The sequence below is a fragment of the Hevea brasiliensis genome, chromosome 1 (assembly GCF_030052815.1).
Source record: "Hevea brasiliensis isolate MT/VB/25A 57/8 chromosome 1, ASM3005281v1, whole genome shotgun sequence".
NCBI lineage: Eukaryota > Viridiplantae > Streptophyta > Magnoliopsida > Malpighiales > Euphorbiaceae > Hevea > Hevea brasiliensis.
This window is the reverse complement of record NC_079493.1, coordinates 119,250,546-119,266,156: the sequence shown is the minus strand read 5'-3', so window position 1 is coordinate 119,266,156 and position 15,611 is coordinate 119,250,546. Positions and strand designations below refer to the sequence as shown.

At 34.4% G+C, this 15,611-nt stretch overlaps 3 protein-coding genes across 3 annotated transcripts; 1 reads left to right on the top strand and 2 right to left on the bottom strand.

The window, feature by feature from the left end:
- Positions 1-2,828: 2,828 nt before the first annotated feature.
- Positions 2,829-4,839, bottom strand: LOC110634159 (molybdate transporter 2-like). The gene has a single exon (XM_021783082.2). The coding sequence runs from the start codon at positions 4,456-4,458 to the stop codon at positions 3,073-3,075; it is 1,386 nt and encodes a 461-aa protein (XP_021638774.2). The 5' UTR covers positions 4,459-4,839; the 3' UTR covers positions 2,829-3,072.
- Positions 4,840-7,164: 2,325 nt separating this feature from the next.
- Positions 7,165-10,778, top strand: LOC110634132 (uncharacterized). Its single transcript, XM_021783037.2, has 7 exons — positions 7,165-7,424; positions 7,954-8,069; positions 8,175-8,293; positions 8,381-8,543; positions 8,646-8,872; positions 8,991-9,312; positions 9,412-10,778. The coding sequence occupies exons 1-7, from the start codon at positions 7,263-7,265 to the stop codon at positions 10,541-10,543; spliced, it is 2,241 nt and encodes a 746-aa protein (XP_021638729.2). The 5' UTR covers positions 7,165-7,262; the 3' UTR covers positions 10,544-10,778.
- A 503-nt stretch (positions 10,779-11,281) lies between these two features.
- LOC110634153 (pentatricopeptide repeat-containing protein At1g15510, chloroplastic) lies at positions 11,282-14,856 on the bottom strand. Its single transcript, XM_021783075.2, has one exon. It carries the CDS (start codon positions 14,372-14,374, stop codon positions 11,759-11,761), a length of 2,616 nt encoding a protein of 871 aa, XP_021638767.2. The 5' UTR covers positions 14,375-14,856; the 3' UTR covers positions 11,282-11,758.
- Between the last annotated feature and the right edge of the window lie 755 nt (positions 14,857-15,611).

The window sequence follows — 15,611 nt, the reverse complement described above, 5'->3', positions numbered from 1 at the left end:
TCGTCGACCATTGTTTTATTTATGCTACGCGCTGTACAATGAGCGTGAACAGCGTTGTCACAAATAAAACTAAAAAATGGAAATAAAATGTCATTATATTCCTAATTTTTTTTTTTCGAGTTTTATAATTTTATTTTATTAATTTATATTTATAATTTTTTAGTTCAAGTGAATTATAATTAAATTTTGTTTAAAATAAATTTTATGTTAATTTAATATAAAATTTAATTGAATTTCATATATTATATATTTAGTATAATTTCGTAACTAAAAATTTTTTTAATTATTTAAGATAAAATATTTAAAATAATATAACTCAAATATAATTTTAATATATTATAATTGATTATTGATGACCTATATTTTTATTCACATAAGGTTCAATCCTAATAATTCTAAAAAAATTAAAAAAAAATCAAAATACCTTCTATCAATAAAAGATTATGAATATAAACACTTACAATTAATGGACACCTTAAATAGTAAATACTCATGAATAAAATCAAATAATTTTATTAATAAAAATAATTCAACAACATTTATGAAAAATTTCTAAATCAAGATATAAATATTATAAAATTAAGATTTTGTTTGTTTTGTGAAAAATAATTTATATATAAAAAATATGTTTTTAAAAAAATATTTTTCATGAAAATATTTTTTAATATTTAGTTAAAATGTTAAATTATTAATATGTGTTTATATATATATATATATGTGTGTGTGTTTTTTTACATTTTTAATAAGACTATTAAAATAAAAAAAATAACTTCCTCACTTAAAAAAATTATTTTCTTTAAAAATAGTTTAATTTTCTTTTTTATGAGAAAAATAATTTTTATTAATCTATTTTCTTAAGTATTTTAAACACTAAAAAATTTCACAAAATAAATAGAGTGTAAGTAAATTTTAATTTTTCTAAGAAAAGAAAATTAACATTATGAAAATAATCAATTAAATTGAGTATTTCAAATTCAAGAGCTGCATATCCACTTATTTAGTGCAATCATTGAACATATAATGGTCTAATAACAATTATTGACCATAATAAATTTTATATAAGACTTCACAATTAATAATTGTAATAAAATTGATTTATATAAAATTATTATATATAAATCGGTTTTATTACATAATTTTTCCTAATGGAGGCAGTGCTAAATGGGTCCTAATGACCAGAAATATGAACATGTAAGAAAATTAAAAAGAAAAAGTAGGTGCTGGGGTAATTTAGTCTTAAGTATTTTCTCGTATTAATTTTATAAAATTTATTTAAAATTTTATTAATTTGATTAAAATTAATTTTAATTGCATTAAAATTAGAATTTATATTTTTAAAAAATTTGTTAAAATAAAACAGAACGCAGTTTATTTCTTTTTATTAATTTTTATTTTCAAAAAATTATCTCACTATCATGCGTCAAAATTAAAAATAATTTTCTATTATTAAACCTAACGACGTTATGTCCAATATAGATTAATTTTATTCATTCTATTAAAAATAATATAATATAAGTTAATAAAAAAAAAATTCAAAAACAAATGATAAATTTCCCTGTTTATATATTACAATAAAATCAATTTTGTCATTGTTTGCCTCATACATGTGATTGGGAAAATAATAAAAATTATAAAAGCTCAAACTATCAAGCAATAATTATCTTACCACTTACTAGAAAACCTCTATTTTTTGTGGCCTAAATTTTTCAAAATTAATTTTGATAAAAATATAACATATGAAATTAATAAAAAATTATTATTTAATTTCTCTATTATTATAAAATTAATAATTTCATCACTATATTTAAAAATATATATATTAATTAGCCACTAAATTTCAATTTTGTTATATATTTTCGTCCTTTTATCTATTTTTCTCAACTTTTTCCTATTAATGATAACCTTTCATCTCAAAATTTTTATTATTTAAAACATTTTAGTTTTTAAATTCTATTGTCATAGATAATTTATCTTTTTTTGAAATAATAGAGTTTAAAAATAAGAATTTTTCTAAATTACGACCCTAAAAAACACTTATTTTTTATTGACAATCTTTTAATTGCTTAATTAATTAATAAATTAATAAAAATATAAATTAAACTAAATAATTAATAAAATTAAATATGAGTAATTAAATTAAATATTTTTTAAAATATGAGAATTAAGTTATTAATGTTAATAAAATTAATAAACTAAATAATAATTTACTCAACACAACATGCATACCAATAGCGCGTGGGTAATTGGATGCAAGTGTGGGAAGGACAATAAGGACAAATTTGATAATTTTTTATTTTGGGTGTATTCGTTACGCTAACCAACTATTGTGATAAGGACGCACAACCTAATAAAATTATTATATCTAACAACTAATCCGATTTCCACGGAGATTTCTCTGCCTTAAAAAATAAAAATAACGCATCTTGGGCGCCATTTTCTCCTATATTTATAATTTTAAAAATGATTTTAAATCTTGATTAATATTAAAAATAATTGATAAAAATAAAAATAAAAACTATACATCTTAAGCGTTTTACATATTTGTAAATGTGAAAATGATTTTAATATTTTTAAACTAAAATTTATTATTTTTTAATTTTTATATAAACTTAAACAACAATAAATAAAATGCTAATAATATAAAATATCTAACTTTAATTTAATTTATAAAAAACTTTAAATATTGGGAAGCATTGTGCACTTAATATGAAGTCCCCTAACTGAGAGTTCACTGCACCAAACACTGAGCCTGTGACTGGGCAAAGTTACTGAATTGGAATGGAGTGAACCCAGACAGCAGAAACAGACTCCTCCAAGGACGAGTCCTATCAACGAAAAAAGAATTTCTCTTTCTAATTATTTTCAATATGCATATTTTACAACAATTTTTCTCAATAAAATGTGTTTTGCAATAGAAAATAACTTTTCTTCCTCTCATAAATCGATCCCCTATTTGTCCACAGCCATCTCATGCCTTTATCATTAGATAGCTTTGTAATTTCAGCAAATATTTTGCAAGATTCTAAATCATCTAAAATAGGACATTTCATGGTGAATGCTTTAGAAAATTCTCTAATCTGAAGGAATGAGAGCAGATTCCTCATCAGCAGAAGTTTTAGAGCTGCACCTGGAAAACCCAAAACAAGAACACTCCATGCTTCTCAATTTTAGCAGCAGATGAAGCAAAATCCCACACCCAAAACCCAATGCAGCGCTAGACCCAGTTAACGAAACAGCAGCACAAACCAACATCACAAAAGATTGTTCTTTTGTGTTCATATCTTTAGATGCCATAGCCAGCTCAATCCCTGAAAACAACAAGAGCACTCCAAGAATTCCAATTGGGAATTGACTCAAAATCTTCACAAAAGAGTTTCCAAACACCAATCCAATCGCTAGCTTTCCTATCCCCAGAAAAACCACTGACGCACCACTCCTGGCACCAAACCTGTACTGCCCTGCCAGCCCACCTGCTCCATGGCACACAGGCATGGCCCCAAACCAGCAACCAACCAAATTCATCACCCCAACACTAAAAGAAACTTTTGTCGCGGACAATTCGTGATCTGGGAACAAATCAGTGGATAGTTTACACACTGCAATTACAGAATTCAATATGGACAGTGGGATTTGTGGGATTGCCCCTCTCAAGAAACCGATTTTCCAATCTTCCCATGTAATTTTCAGCAGCTGGATTCTTGATGGACCAAATTTAAGATCATTGATGATGGAAGGATCCCGAAAGAAACATAATACCAACCCAAATAAGAAAACTATAAGAGCAGAAGGAATTGCGGACAAAACCCGCAATCTTTTACTCATCCGTCGCTGAGGGCGGGTCAACGAATTGTTATCATTGTCGTCGATTGTGTGATTATCACCACCGAAGCCGTTGGTGAGAACTAGAAACAGGAAAGCAGAAATAGCAAGAATGAGACCGTCAAGACCAAGCCAAGACCGAGGAGTGGTAGATTTGGAAGCGATAAAATCTTGATTGTATCGAATGTATTTGATGGCAGAAAAGGCGAAAGAAAGGCCCTGGGAGAGCTGAACGCCGCGGACAACAGGGAGAGGGATGAAGCTGTAGAAGAAGGACATGAGGCCGGTGGCACCGAGTATAAGGAGGGTGGCGGCGGTGGTGGCACCTGCGGTGGCGATCTGGGCTGTGGTGAGATGGGGGAGCTCAGAGACGGCAACGGCGGCGATGGACTTCATGGGCTGGACGGGCATTGGAACACCGAAGAGGAGGCCAGTGGAAATGTTGTAAAGGGAGGTGAAGATTAGGGTGGTGGAAAGGTCAAGGTGGGAAACCAGAGTGAGTGTGAGAACTATAGGGATGAAGGTGCCAAGGTCACCCACTGCTCCAGAGAGTTCGGAGGAGAGGCTGGTTTTGAGAAGCACATGGCGGCGCCACCACGGATTTTGGCGGGGGAGAGGAGTGGCGGAGGAAGGGTCCATGATGAATTTACTTCGAGACTTGGTTTGGCTTAGCGTGTGAGTGAATTATATGCAGCGAGCTCCAAAGTGTCTCCTAAGTTACGGTGGTGCAATGGGATTTGGAAACTAGAGCTTCATGGTTCCCAAAGGAAATTCCAAAGTCTATTCCTTTGATGGCTTTTAGGTTGGGTTACGTCGGATGTACTCGAAGGTTTAGAAAAACTAGGAAAAATTAAAGCAGTAAAACTCCATTAGTTGGGGATTGTTTGGCTGATGAGTTTATGACAACGGCCTTTCAAAGCATTGAAAGATAAAATGGACAACGACAACCGCACTGCGGCTCTTCATGCAGGCGAAGGTGTCAAGCTGCATGTCTATCTCCAAATTGGCAACTTCTTCTTTTACTTTTTTTTTTTTGGCCTTTTGTGAAGTTAGGGTGGATCCCATTAATCTCCACAAACCATTGGTCCAATCTTCATTAAGGGATACAAGCAAATTGAAGTGTCGATAGGGACCAAATTTGGCGTAGACGTTTGAACAAGGTGAAATTTTATAAATGGCTCGTCATTCTACATAAGACAAATACATGAAATGATAGGCTATTAAAAAATTAACATATATATAAAAATAGTTAATTAAAAATAAAACTGATTGATAGTTTTTCCTTTAGCTCCTATTTTCATATTTATAGGATGTATAATCATTTATATATTTAATTTTGATTGACTTATCATTTCACGTAAGATTATTTACATGTAATCACTGTTATAACATATAATTTTTTTTGAAGAAAGAGAATCTCTAAACAAGACACCACCTAAAAGAAGGCAAAAAGGCCAATTTAGGAGACAAATCGAATATCAATATGCAGAGGGATCATGGATTCTGAAAACAAATGAGGAGGACAATACTTTGACTATCTCATTCTCATGTATATAGACTCTAAGGACAAGGAAACCACTAGAGTAGCGTTGTAAACATCCTCAAGATACCCAACTTTGATAGAGAATAAACAGCAAAACGGAAACACACTCGGTAAGTCGAAACGAAACTCTTACCAAGAAACTCAAGCCTACTAACAAAATCCAACAAAACTATACACCAAATCCACCCAAAGGTGGAGAAAGGGGAACCACGTCCGGGATGAAAAAGGAGAGCTATCTCTTGCTTAGAAGGGGCAAGGATAGTTTTGTATTCATAAAAGAGAAGAGTATGAAATTCATAAACAAACATAAAAACAAAGACAAACTCTCTTTTTAATAGCTAGAGAGAGAGAGGCTTCCCTAGGAGCAACTAAGAGATGAAAGCCACTAACTTTTGTATTGGTTTCATTCCATGTCCCTGAATTTCTATTTTTATAAATAAAACTGTTATGCTTATTATTATTATTATTATTATTATTATTATTATTATTATTATTATTATTATTATTATTACTCAACTCCCATCTCTTCAACACCCCCCCCCCCCTCTCTCTCTCTCCCCACTCTCTTCCTCCCCTTCTCCATAATTTTTCCCTCACTTGTGATACTTTTTTTTTTTCTAAACAAATAAATAAACTTAATTAGAGGAAGAAAACAGCTGAATCTCAACCTAACTTGTTCATCAACACCCTTATTCTAAAAACGCTGACAAAGCTGTAGTAAAAAGACATCTCACTTAAAAGTAGTAGAGAAAGTGGTGGAATTTGAATCTTTCACTCTTATTTTTGACCGTATTTGATGTTAATAACGTATGGACAAAGGTTCCCCTATCCTTAAATTGTGGTTCAAAGAAAAAGCACCGTTTTAATACCATTAGAAATAACAGCTTGAAACACCATTTGATAAACATGCATTAGGGGCTACTTCTACTATCTGGGCTAAAGCCTGGTTGGTCCAAATTGGTCCATTTTCCTGGTTTCTAGTTCTATACTCTTAGAGGAGAATGTACATCGTAGGTTGGGCTCACACTCCCTGCAAAATTAAATGCCCATCCAATAATCCAGTTATATACTCAAGCCCAAATTCTATTTGCGGAAAATCCAAAAAAGTTGGAGGCGAGGCCACCCAATAATCTAAGGTGACTTGTGTGGAGCCATGAAAATCCAAAGTCCTAGGGAGAGGTGTACTTGGACGCAAAAGGGACTTTATGGTATCTTTAATATGTCTTTATTCTTGTTCAAACTATAATGATAATGCATTGCAAATCAATCATTGCTTCTTTGTTTAAATTTGGAAATACGGCTCTAAAGAAAAAAGTGTAATTTGAACATTAAAAGAGAAATTGAGTTAGACTTTAATCATCATACATTAAAAGAAAATTCTCATATTAATTTTAATTTAAACTCACTATTAAAAGAATATTACATATCAAACTCTTAAAAATATATACATAGATGTATAAATAGATGTCAGCTAATTCAGAACAATTCAATCCAATTTTAAATTAAATTAAATTTGTTTGAAATCCGAATCCTCGTGTCTGCACGGAAGAGCCGGCAACAGCCAAGGAGCATACATACGGCTGGGAAGTTTATTGAGAGAGCTTTGAAAGAATTTTGACTGTAAATCCGTGGGCCACCATCCTTCACCCAGACACTCATGACTTCATTTACACCAGTGGGCCCTACAGCTAGCCGTTACCAAACCCACCGTTTAATTTGCTGACGTGGCAGTCCTAAATTCAAAAACCCATCAAAGCCCTTTATTATTATTATTAAAAAACAAAGAATTCGACCGTTGGGCTTCTCTTGCCTTCACTTCAGCCAATCCACAAAACACAAACACGCCCTATTCTCCGCTTCAAACATATTTGTTTCTCGCTCAAGCAACCAGAGAAATCAAATGGCAGTCGATTTTGAATTCAAGGAGGAAGATATGGTGGTTGACGACGGAGTTGGGTACCCAAGAGCCTATGCAAAGCTGTGTAGAGATCGTGGAGCTGCTGGGATTTATAGCCGCGGTCCTCCCTTCACTTTCCTCCCATGTGCAATGCAGCAACATGAGGTAAAAAAAAAATAAGTTAACGTTTTGAGAAATCTGTTTGGTCTCTTGGAAAAAATGGAAGGAAGAAAGAAAGAAAGAAAGAAAGAAGAAAAATAGGTTTTGTGTTTCTGTTTATTTTGATGTGTAGGACCTGAGAAATCATCTCAAGTGACTAAAATTGTAGGTTAGGAACTGCTGGGTATAGAGATTATAGTTTTGTTGAAATGAAGACAAAGTTCATGAATTGAAACAAAAAGTGTGAGAAAGCGTTAATTAATGATTTGATGATCCCAGCTTCGGTTCTTTATGCTTTAGTACCTTTAATGTGAAATTAGTAGGATGATATAATTGTTAAATCAAGGAATATGGATACGTTGGCCTTAAAATTAAAGGTTTATTTCTAAAATTTCAAAACAAATCATGGGTTTTGCGTGAAATTGCTTTTGAGAAAGTAAATTACTGTTAATTCTTCACTCTGGCTATGATATAAATTGAATTTTAATGATAGATCCTATTTTGGTGCTGGTTTTTGCTGTAATTTGCTTTGCAGATTCAGAGAGCAAAGGAATTAGAACAAATGTTCCCAATTACTGACCCAAAAGCAAAGCCAACAGCCAAACCCAAGATTTTTGTTGGTCTCTTGTGGAAGCAACTCAATCACCTCGGGTAATCATTTCAATTCTCCAATAATCCTAAACAAAACCTTAAAAATTTTTCAACCACTCAATTATGTGATTTCTGATTTCTTTTAATCACTCTTTTGGGTTTCAGGAATGCTGGTTTTGATCCTGCAGTCATTCGAGTAGATCCATATGGCAATGTTTTATATTTCCATGCTGATAGAGCCTCTCCTCTTGCTTGGGACATTGACCACTGGTTTCCTTGCCAAAGTACTAAATAACTCAAGTATTTGTCAATATGTGTCTCTTTATTTTAGTACTTCTTGAAATATGTGGTCTTGCTTGTTGGAATATTAGGGGGAGGATTAACAGTTCCAAGTAATCTGAGGATACTTCAATGGCAAGTGTGCAAGAGAAAGCATAACAAGTTAGAGTTTCTCGTTCCATGGTGGGATCTTCAGCTTGGAATTTCTGTGAACCAGTTTTTATCCATATTTGCTTCTTCCAGTTCGGATTTCAGGTGGGTCTACATCAAATCCTCTACCTTCTGAAAGCATTTCAATTGAGAAATAAATGTAAGAGAGGTTATCTAGCAACGCATTAAGTTCCATAATTATGGCAGGCATAGGGCATTTTCATTTCTGTTCTCAGAAGGTGAAAATGAAGAATTAAATGCTTCACAGACTGTGGATTCACATTCTTTTCCCCATCATTTCATTGAATCAAAAGAGCAACTAGGCCTTGCTCCGGCTGCCCTTGTTATATCTCGAAGAGAGACATATGATACTTCATTGGCTTTGAAATCACTGGATTACAATAGGCAGATAAGGCCACATTCTCCTGCAATTGGTCAGTATGAGAATATCAAACATTTGTCTTTCCCTCCCTTTTAACTTTTCTTTTTCTTATTCATATATTTTGAATTTTACAACATAAATATCTTATGTTCATGATTTTGTTGCTTTAGCTGCGAGAAAAGTAAAGCCAGGTGACTTGAAAGAAAATGAGAACCCAGACTTTGTTACAAACCCCTACCAAGCCATTGTCATGGCCAGGGATTCTCTGAAGCAAAGAGAAGAAGCTCACAAGATGCAACTTGAAATACAGAAATTAGATGACGAAGTTAATGAAATGAGGAGAAAGAATGATGAGGAAAAACTTGCTATTCAGGATTTGGAGTTGGCACTGATAAAGCGTAGGAGAAGGGCAGAAAAGTGCAGGCGGCTAGCTGAGGCACAATCTTCGTATAGGACTATGTTAGAGAAGATGATTCGAGATGCTATGCACCAGTAAGATCAGCAAATAAATGAAAAAGTTTGTTTCTTTAATAATACAAATACAAATCATTAAATATCATTAAATACAAATACAAACCAACTTTTATGCAGGAGCGTCATTTACAAGGAACAAGTAAGACTGAACCAGGCTGCAGCTAATGCACTAATGGCAAGGCTTGAAGCACAGAAGGCAATTTGTGATGCATCAGAGAAAGATCTCCACAAGAAATTCAAACAGAGAGATGAGCTTGAGAAACAGATAAGGCCTGAATGGGAACATGCAAGGAAGAGATCAAGAATGGATGATACCTTGTCAGAAGATGTAGACCATAAAGCTATTTTTTATTTGCCAGGAACCAGGCCAACACCACCTCTGCACAAGGAACTGAGAGTATTTCTAGAGGAGGAACATAAAGCATCTGAAGCAGCCTTATCTGCAAATGAAGATGGGAAGCATGAAGAAATTGAAGAACTGAAAATACCTGCAAAAAATTCAAACAGAGAAGATCCTGATAAGCATAATAAATCCATTGTTGCCTTGGAGAACTATGAAATCCCAATTGAGCATAAGCTTCAGGCACTAGAAATAGGTGAAGGGAAGAGAGACAAAATTCAATTTCCAATTATTAGAGGAGAAGAAATAGAGGAAGATGAAGAGAGCAGAAGGCAGCGAGGGAAAGGAAATGTAGAGAGGTGGTTACGAATGTTGCTACAGAAGTCTGAAGAGGAGTTGGAACATGAGGACTCAAATGGCCATGAAAAATCCAGTACAGATGATATAATTACAATGCTGAATCAAATTTTCCCACAGGAGGAGGCCAAAAGTTCAAAGCATCCAGGATTTGACCAGGAGATTTTACATGTTCCTGTTGAAAAGCAACAACAAATAATTCTAGAGAAGGATAAAGGAAAGAAGGTAGAGGAAATTGTTGAGATAGAAGCAAACAAAACACTGACAAGTGCAGGTGAAGCAAATGGTGAAGGGATTGGAAATAGCAAGAGTTTTGAAGGGAAAGAAAGCGAGGAGAACGGTAAAGAAAGAGCGCTTGTCAGGTCTGAAAGTGCCAGGACCTTGCGGCGTATCCCATCTTCCCCTTTGCTCTTGGGTATGAGAAAGGGAGTGGAGTGCATGAGGAAGAAACCTATGGTAACTGGTGATGATGACTGCAACGAGGATTATGCAGCCAGAAACAGCTTCATCAAGTCATCCATCAAGACTATTAAGAAAGCAGTGAAAATATGAAAACTTCATGTATGCTAGTGCATTTGTATTATATCTACATTGTTTCATTCTTCATTTTTTTTTTTCCAAATTTTTATAGAGTGCCATAGCTACAAAAGCTGAATAATCGAGTGAAATCTATGTATATTAGTCTTTGACATATTAGTCTTTGATCTGTGTATGAGATTACCTGTGTGAAGAGACGTGATAACAACTTGTTGTGTTCTTAATAAACTAAATTCAACTTCTTTTTTCATTTTCCCGTCCCAAATTTTCTCAAACATTTTTCTTTGCTCCAAAGTCGAGCATTATGAGAAAAACGATTTCCCCTTCTAGATTTTGCATGAACAGAATCAGTGCTTCATGTGAGACAGTGATGGTTTTCTGTTACAATCAGTCTATAAAGAATTCCAGCTTCTTGGAAGATGATGATGGTTTTCTGTTACAAGAAGTCGAGAAGATGTACGAAAAACACTGAAACAAAATGTAGACTTCAAATTGCGCTGACTAAGGCGACAACAAAACCAATTGTTATCTTCTGTTACCTCACATGATTGTTTATTCCTTCAAAGTCGACCATATCACTAGGAGTAAACACCAAGTTGGTAAAAGATAAAGAGTTATTACCATAGTTTTGAACACTGATAAATCCTGCAGAAAGAGGAAAGAAAGGTCGTTCTTGCATTGGAACCTAAAATTTTCTTTTGGACATTATGAATTCAATTGAAAAACATGAAAATTATGATAAACATAGTATAATAGTGAGAAATAAGTACCGCAAATATGCAGCATCGGTACCACTTTTGTTTCATAATAATAATAATAATAATAATATAATCTTGAATATTCAATTTACAGTAAAAATTACATTGTAAATACAACTACAACAACCGTTTAATACAACAATTGCCCTGATTACGTCCTAATGTCAAGGTATATTCCTCTTTCTTTTCATGTGACAAACTTTGGTTCACAAGGGAGAGTGCAAATGATCTAGATCGCCCATTTAAACTCGAGCTTGCCCTTCTGGTGTTTTAGTGCAATGTGATATATTATTCAAGTTTCTATCAACGGACAAACACCAATTTTTTCACGGTACCTTCATCACAGCAAGAGAATGCACATTCTTGAAATGATGGAACTGCTACGTATCCCCAATTGCAATCTCTCCTACGACTTGAAGATGAATTTGACTGTATATTCAAATTTCTCTAAGCTTCTACTTATCAATTTTTTTCAGCAACTTTCCCCACCGCAAGAACAAATACCATCTCTGAAATGATGGAACTGCTCTGTATCCCTCACTGAGATCTCTCTGCGAACTAACTTAGAAATGAATTCAATGCTTCTGTGACAGCTTTGGCACATATGGAGATTCTTTGTAACCAATATAGGAGTCCCAGGAGCAGTATTAATTAGGCCAAATGCAATGGCCAGTCTCTCACTGTGCCCACAAAAGATGTCGTTTCTTGAAGTTTCAAATTCATCCACAGAACTGTGATCGTTAAAACCAGCTGTCTCCATTTTCTTGTAAAATCCGTCCAAAACCACATTTATATCCTTTATTTGAGCATGGAAATTGTCATCACTAAGGAAAGCATGAACTTTTCCCTTTACTTCCACCCAACTACACCCGGGATCAACAATTAGCCCTTCCTCTTTCATTATCCTCCTTACTTTTGCAACTTCATCCCATTTACCACTGTCAGCATAGAGATTACACAAGAGAATGTAATACCCAAAACTTCCTGTATCCTCCTTGAAAATATGCTGCGCTGCAAGTTCTCCAAGCTGAACCTGCTGGTGGATCCTGCATGCATTCAACAATGCTCCCCACACGGCTGGATCTGGCTTAATAGGCATTTTCTCTATAAACTCATGAGCTTCCTTCAACTGTCCTGCACGGCCAAGTAAATCAACCACACAGGCATAATGTTTCAAATTTGGGTTGACACGGTGCAGTTTCATATTGTTAAAATAGTCCAAACCTTCTTTTACCAATCCTGATCTACTACAAGCACATAATAGAGAAATAAATGTGATGTCATCAGGATTGATTTTAGACTTTATCATTTTATTGAAATACTCGACAGCCATTGCCCCTTGCCCCCGCTGAGCATACCCACTCAGCAAAATATTCCAAGTCCCAACATCCTTGTTTTGCAACTTAAATTGATTTAATGCAGATACCATCCTTCCACACCTCACATACATGTCCAAAATTGCATTCGGCAGAAATCCTTCAGATGCAACTCCAGTCTTCAATGCATAGGCATGAATCTCTTTCCCACACATCAAGGCTCCAATTCTAGCACATGCAGAAAGCACAGATATCAAAGTAACAGAATTTGGCCTCAACTTGATTTTCATTTGCTGAAAGAATGTCAAAGCCTCAAAGCTCCGATTGTTTATTCGAAGCCCAACAATGATCGAAGTCCAGGATATCACATTCTTGTCTGGGATGCCATGGAAGACTTCCAAAGCTTTATCAATGCATTTGCACTTTGAATACATATCAATGAGCGAGTTTGCAACAATAACATATGATATTAGTCCGGTCCTGTCAGCAATCTCATGAAGCTTCACACCCATATCTAATTGCCCTAAACAAGCACAAGCAGATAGAACACAGGCTATTGTGATCTCATCAGGCATGATACCCTCTAATTCCATGGTTTTGTAAGTTTCCAATGCCTTCTCATGCAGCAAATTGTCCTCATAGCCTGAAATCATTGCAGTCCATGATACAACATCTCCAGATTCCATTCCCGAAAACACTTTTTCTGCTTCCTTCCAATACCCAAGACTTGAATACATTTGGATCAACGAAGCACACACTGAAACATCATTTCCATTCTCTGTTTTCATCGCATACCCATGAATTTGTCTCCCCAATTTATCTTCACCAAGAAGCTCACATGCAGAGATCACACTAGTCATGGTCATCAAATCCGGATCAATTGAAAGCTCAAGCATCGAGAAAAACAAATTTAACCCTTCTATACACTCCCCATTCTCAAAATACCCCGAAATCATTGCATTCCAAGAAATTATATCTCTGTGGGGCATTTTATCAAACAACAAGCGTGCTGAGCCAACATGGCCACATTTTACATACATTGTGATTAAAGCATTAACCGCACTAACATCCGTCTCAAACCCAAATCTAATCACATGACCATGAATTTCCCTTCCTCTTACGAAATCATGTGCCCCGCCACAGCTCCTCAAAACACAAGGAAAAGTATACATATCAGGCCTTATACAATCCCACAACATCCTATGATACAAACAAAAAGCCTCATCAAAAAACCCTGCTTTTGCATACCCACCAACCAAAACATTCCATGAAAACAAATCTCTCTCACTCATTCTCCCAAACACGTTCCACGCGTTACCCAAATCACCAAACCTCACAAACATACTCAACAGTGCATTTCCAAGCCTAACGCCCAATGGGGCAACCAATGAATTTAGCACAGCTTTATAAACATAATCACCCTCTTTATACGCTCTCTTGTTCTCACATAACCTCGTCAAAGCAACAAAACTTTCCTCTTCTACTGAAATTTTCAATTCTTGCATAGATTTAAGGTGTTTTAGAGCTTGCTCCAGGTTCCCATTGAGGCATAGCTGAAATAAGCGTGAGCTCGATGGGTTTTGCGCGGTGATTGAAGTGATAGTAGTGAGTGAGCTTTGGAGTGGTCTTAGCGTAGAGAGAAGATGGGATTTCTGGGGTTTGGAAGATAAAGTTAGGGTCTTGTTGAGGTTGCGGTTTCGAGGCTTGTGGGAACTAAGGTTTTGGCGGTCTGGTTCGAGAGGGACTTGTGGAGTTTTAGAAGAGAGAGCCATTTTTTGAAATGAAGCAGAAAAGCATTGTCTGCACTATGCAAGAAAGGGGTTTTGGATGGGGTTTTAACTTCACAGAAGAGGAAAGGTTAGATGGTACCAGAAAAAAATGGCATGCCGTGGTCCGGTTGGAGAGGGATTTGTGGAGTTCTAGAAGAGAAAGCCATTTTTTGAAATGAAGCAGAAAAGCATTGTCCGCACTTTGCAAGAAAGGGGTTTTGGATGGGGTTTTTAACTTCACGGCAGAGGAAAGGTTAGATGGTACAAGGAACGGCATGCCGTTTAGACCAGCTTGTCATAAAAACAAGAGACTAAAAAATTGTGAAAATCAAAATTAGTAGAAAGTTATTACTCTTGCCTGGAAGATCAAAGCTTCAGCTCTCATTAACCATGTCAAAGCCTATTCCCCTGAACCTGAAAAAGAAGAAGATAATTGCTTCTCCAGCATATAATCATGTAATTTGTCCTCTATTTCTACCTCACAAAACAAAACAAATTGCTTCAAACCTGACAATACATCACCTGTCTAAGGATTCTTTTTTTTCCCCTTCCACTCCACAGAACTTTCTTGGATCTATGGTCTTCAAATTTTCATCTACTTTTCATGCTTCAGAATCCCAAATCTGCCAATAATAAGTAATAATCTTGCTGCATTGATATAAGCCATGTGTTCATAATTAATCCTTGCTCCATTTCATTCATTTATCTCCATCTCTTAATTATCTTTATCTGATCATGGTTAAAGCTAAATTTTCTTAATATATATTTGTTTGTGTTCTGTGAAAATTAATAAAAATTTTTTAAGGAAATTAATTATTAAAAAACTTTAGCGTAGTAAGTATGAAATTGTCTTAAAAAGAATAAATTTACTTTTTTTTTAATTATAGCAATTATTAAATTTATTTACAATCCCATATTTATTTGACAAGAAAATTCCTTTAAAATCTGTCAATCTTGATAAAATTTTTCAATTTAATTTCACGTACTAGATTATTAAGATTTCAATAACCTAATTTATTTAGCTACCTAATGTCATCCATAACTAATTATATAGTTTCTTTACTCTCCATTGAGACATGTTGGTTAGGGTTCATCCATTTTTCGGAGAGAGAAATTTTATCAATTTCCCAAATCATCAGCAAAATTTGACTTAATATAATAACAAAATCAAGAAGTTAATGCAATCAAATAGCAAACAATTTCAATCGAAATGGTTAATATTAAAAAAAAAAAGCATAAA

Coding starts and splice junctions, on each gene's coding strand:
- LOC110634153 (XM_021783075.2), bottom strand. CDS start 14,374: ATGGCTCTCTCTTCTAAAACTCCACAAGTCCCTCTCGAACCAGACCGC.
- LOC110634159 (XM_021783082.2), bottom strand. CDS start 4,458: ATGGACCCTTCCTCCGCCACTCCTCTCCCCCGCCAAAATCCGTGGTGG.
- LOC110634132 (XM_021783037.2), top strand. CDS start 7,263: ATGGCAGTCGATTTTGAATTCAAGGAGGAAGATATGGTGGTTGACGAC. Junction 7,425..7,953: donor GTGCAATGCAGCAACATGAG/GTAAAAAAAAAA, acceptor TTTGCTTTGCAG/ATTCAGAGAGCAAAGGAATT. Junction 8,294..8,380: donor CCACTGGTTTCCTTGCCAAA/GTACTAAATAAC, acceptor TTGGAATATTAG/GGGGAGGATTAACAGTTCCA.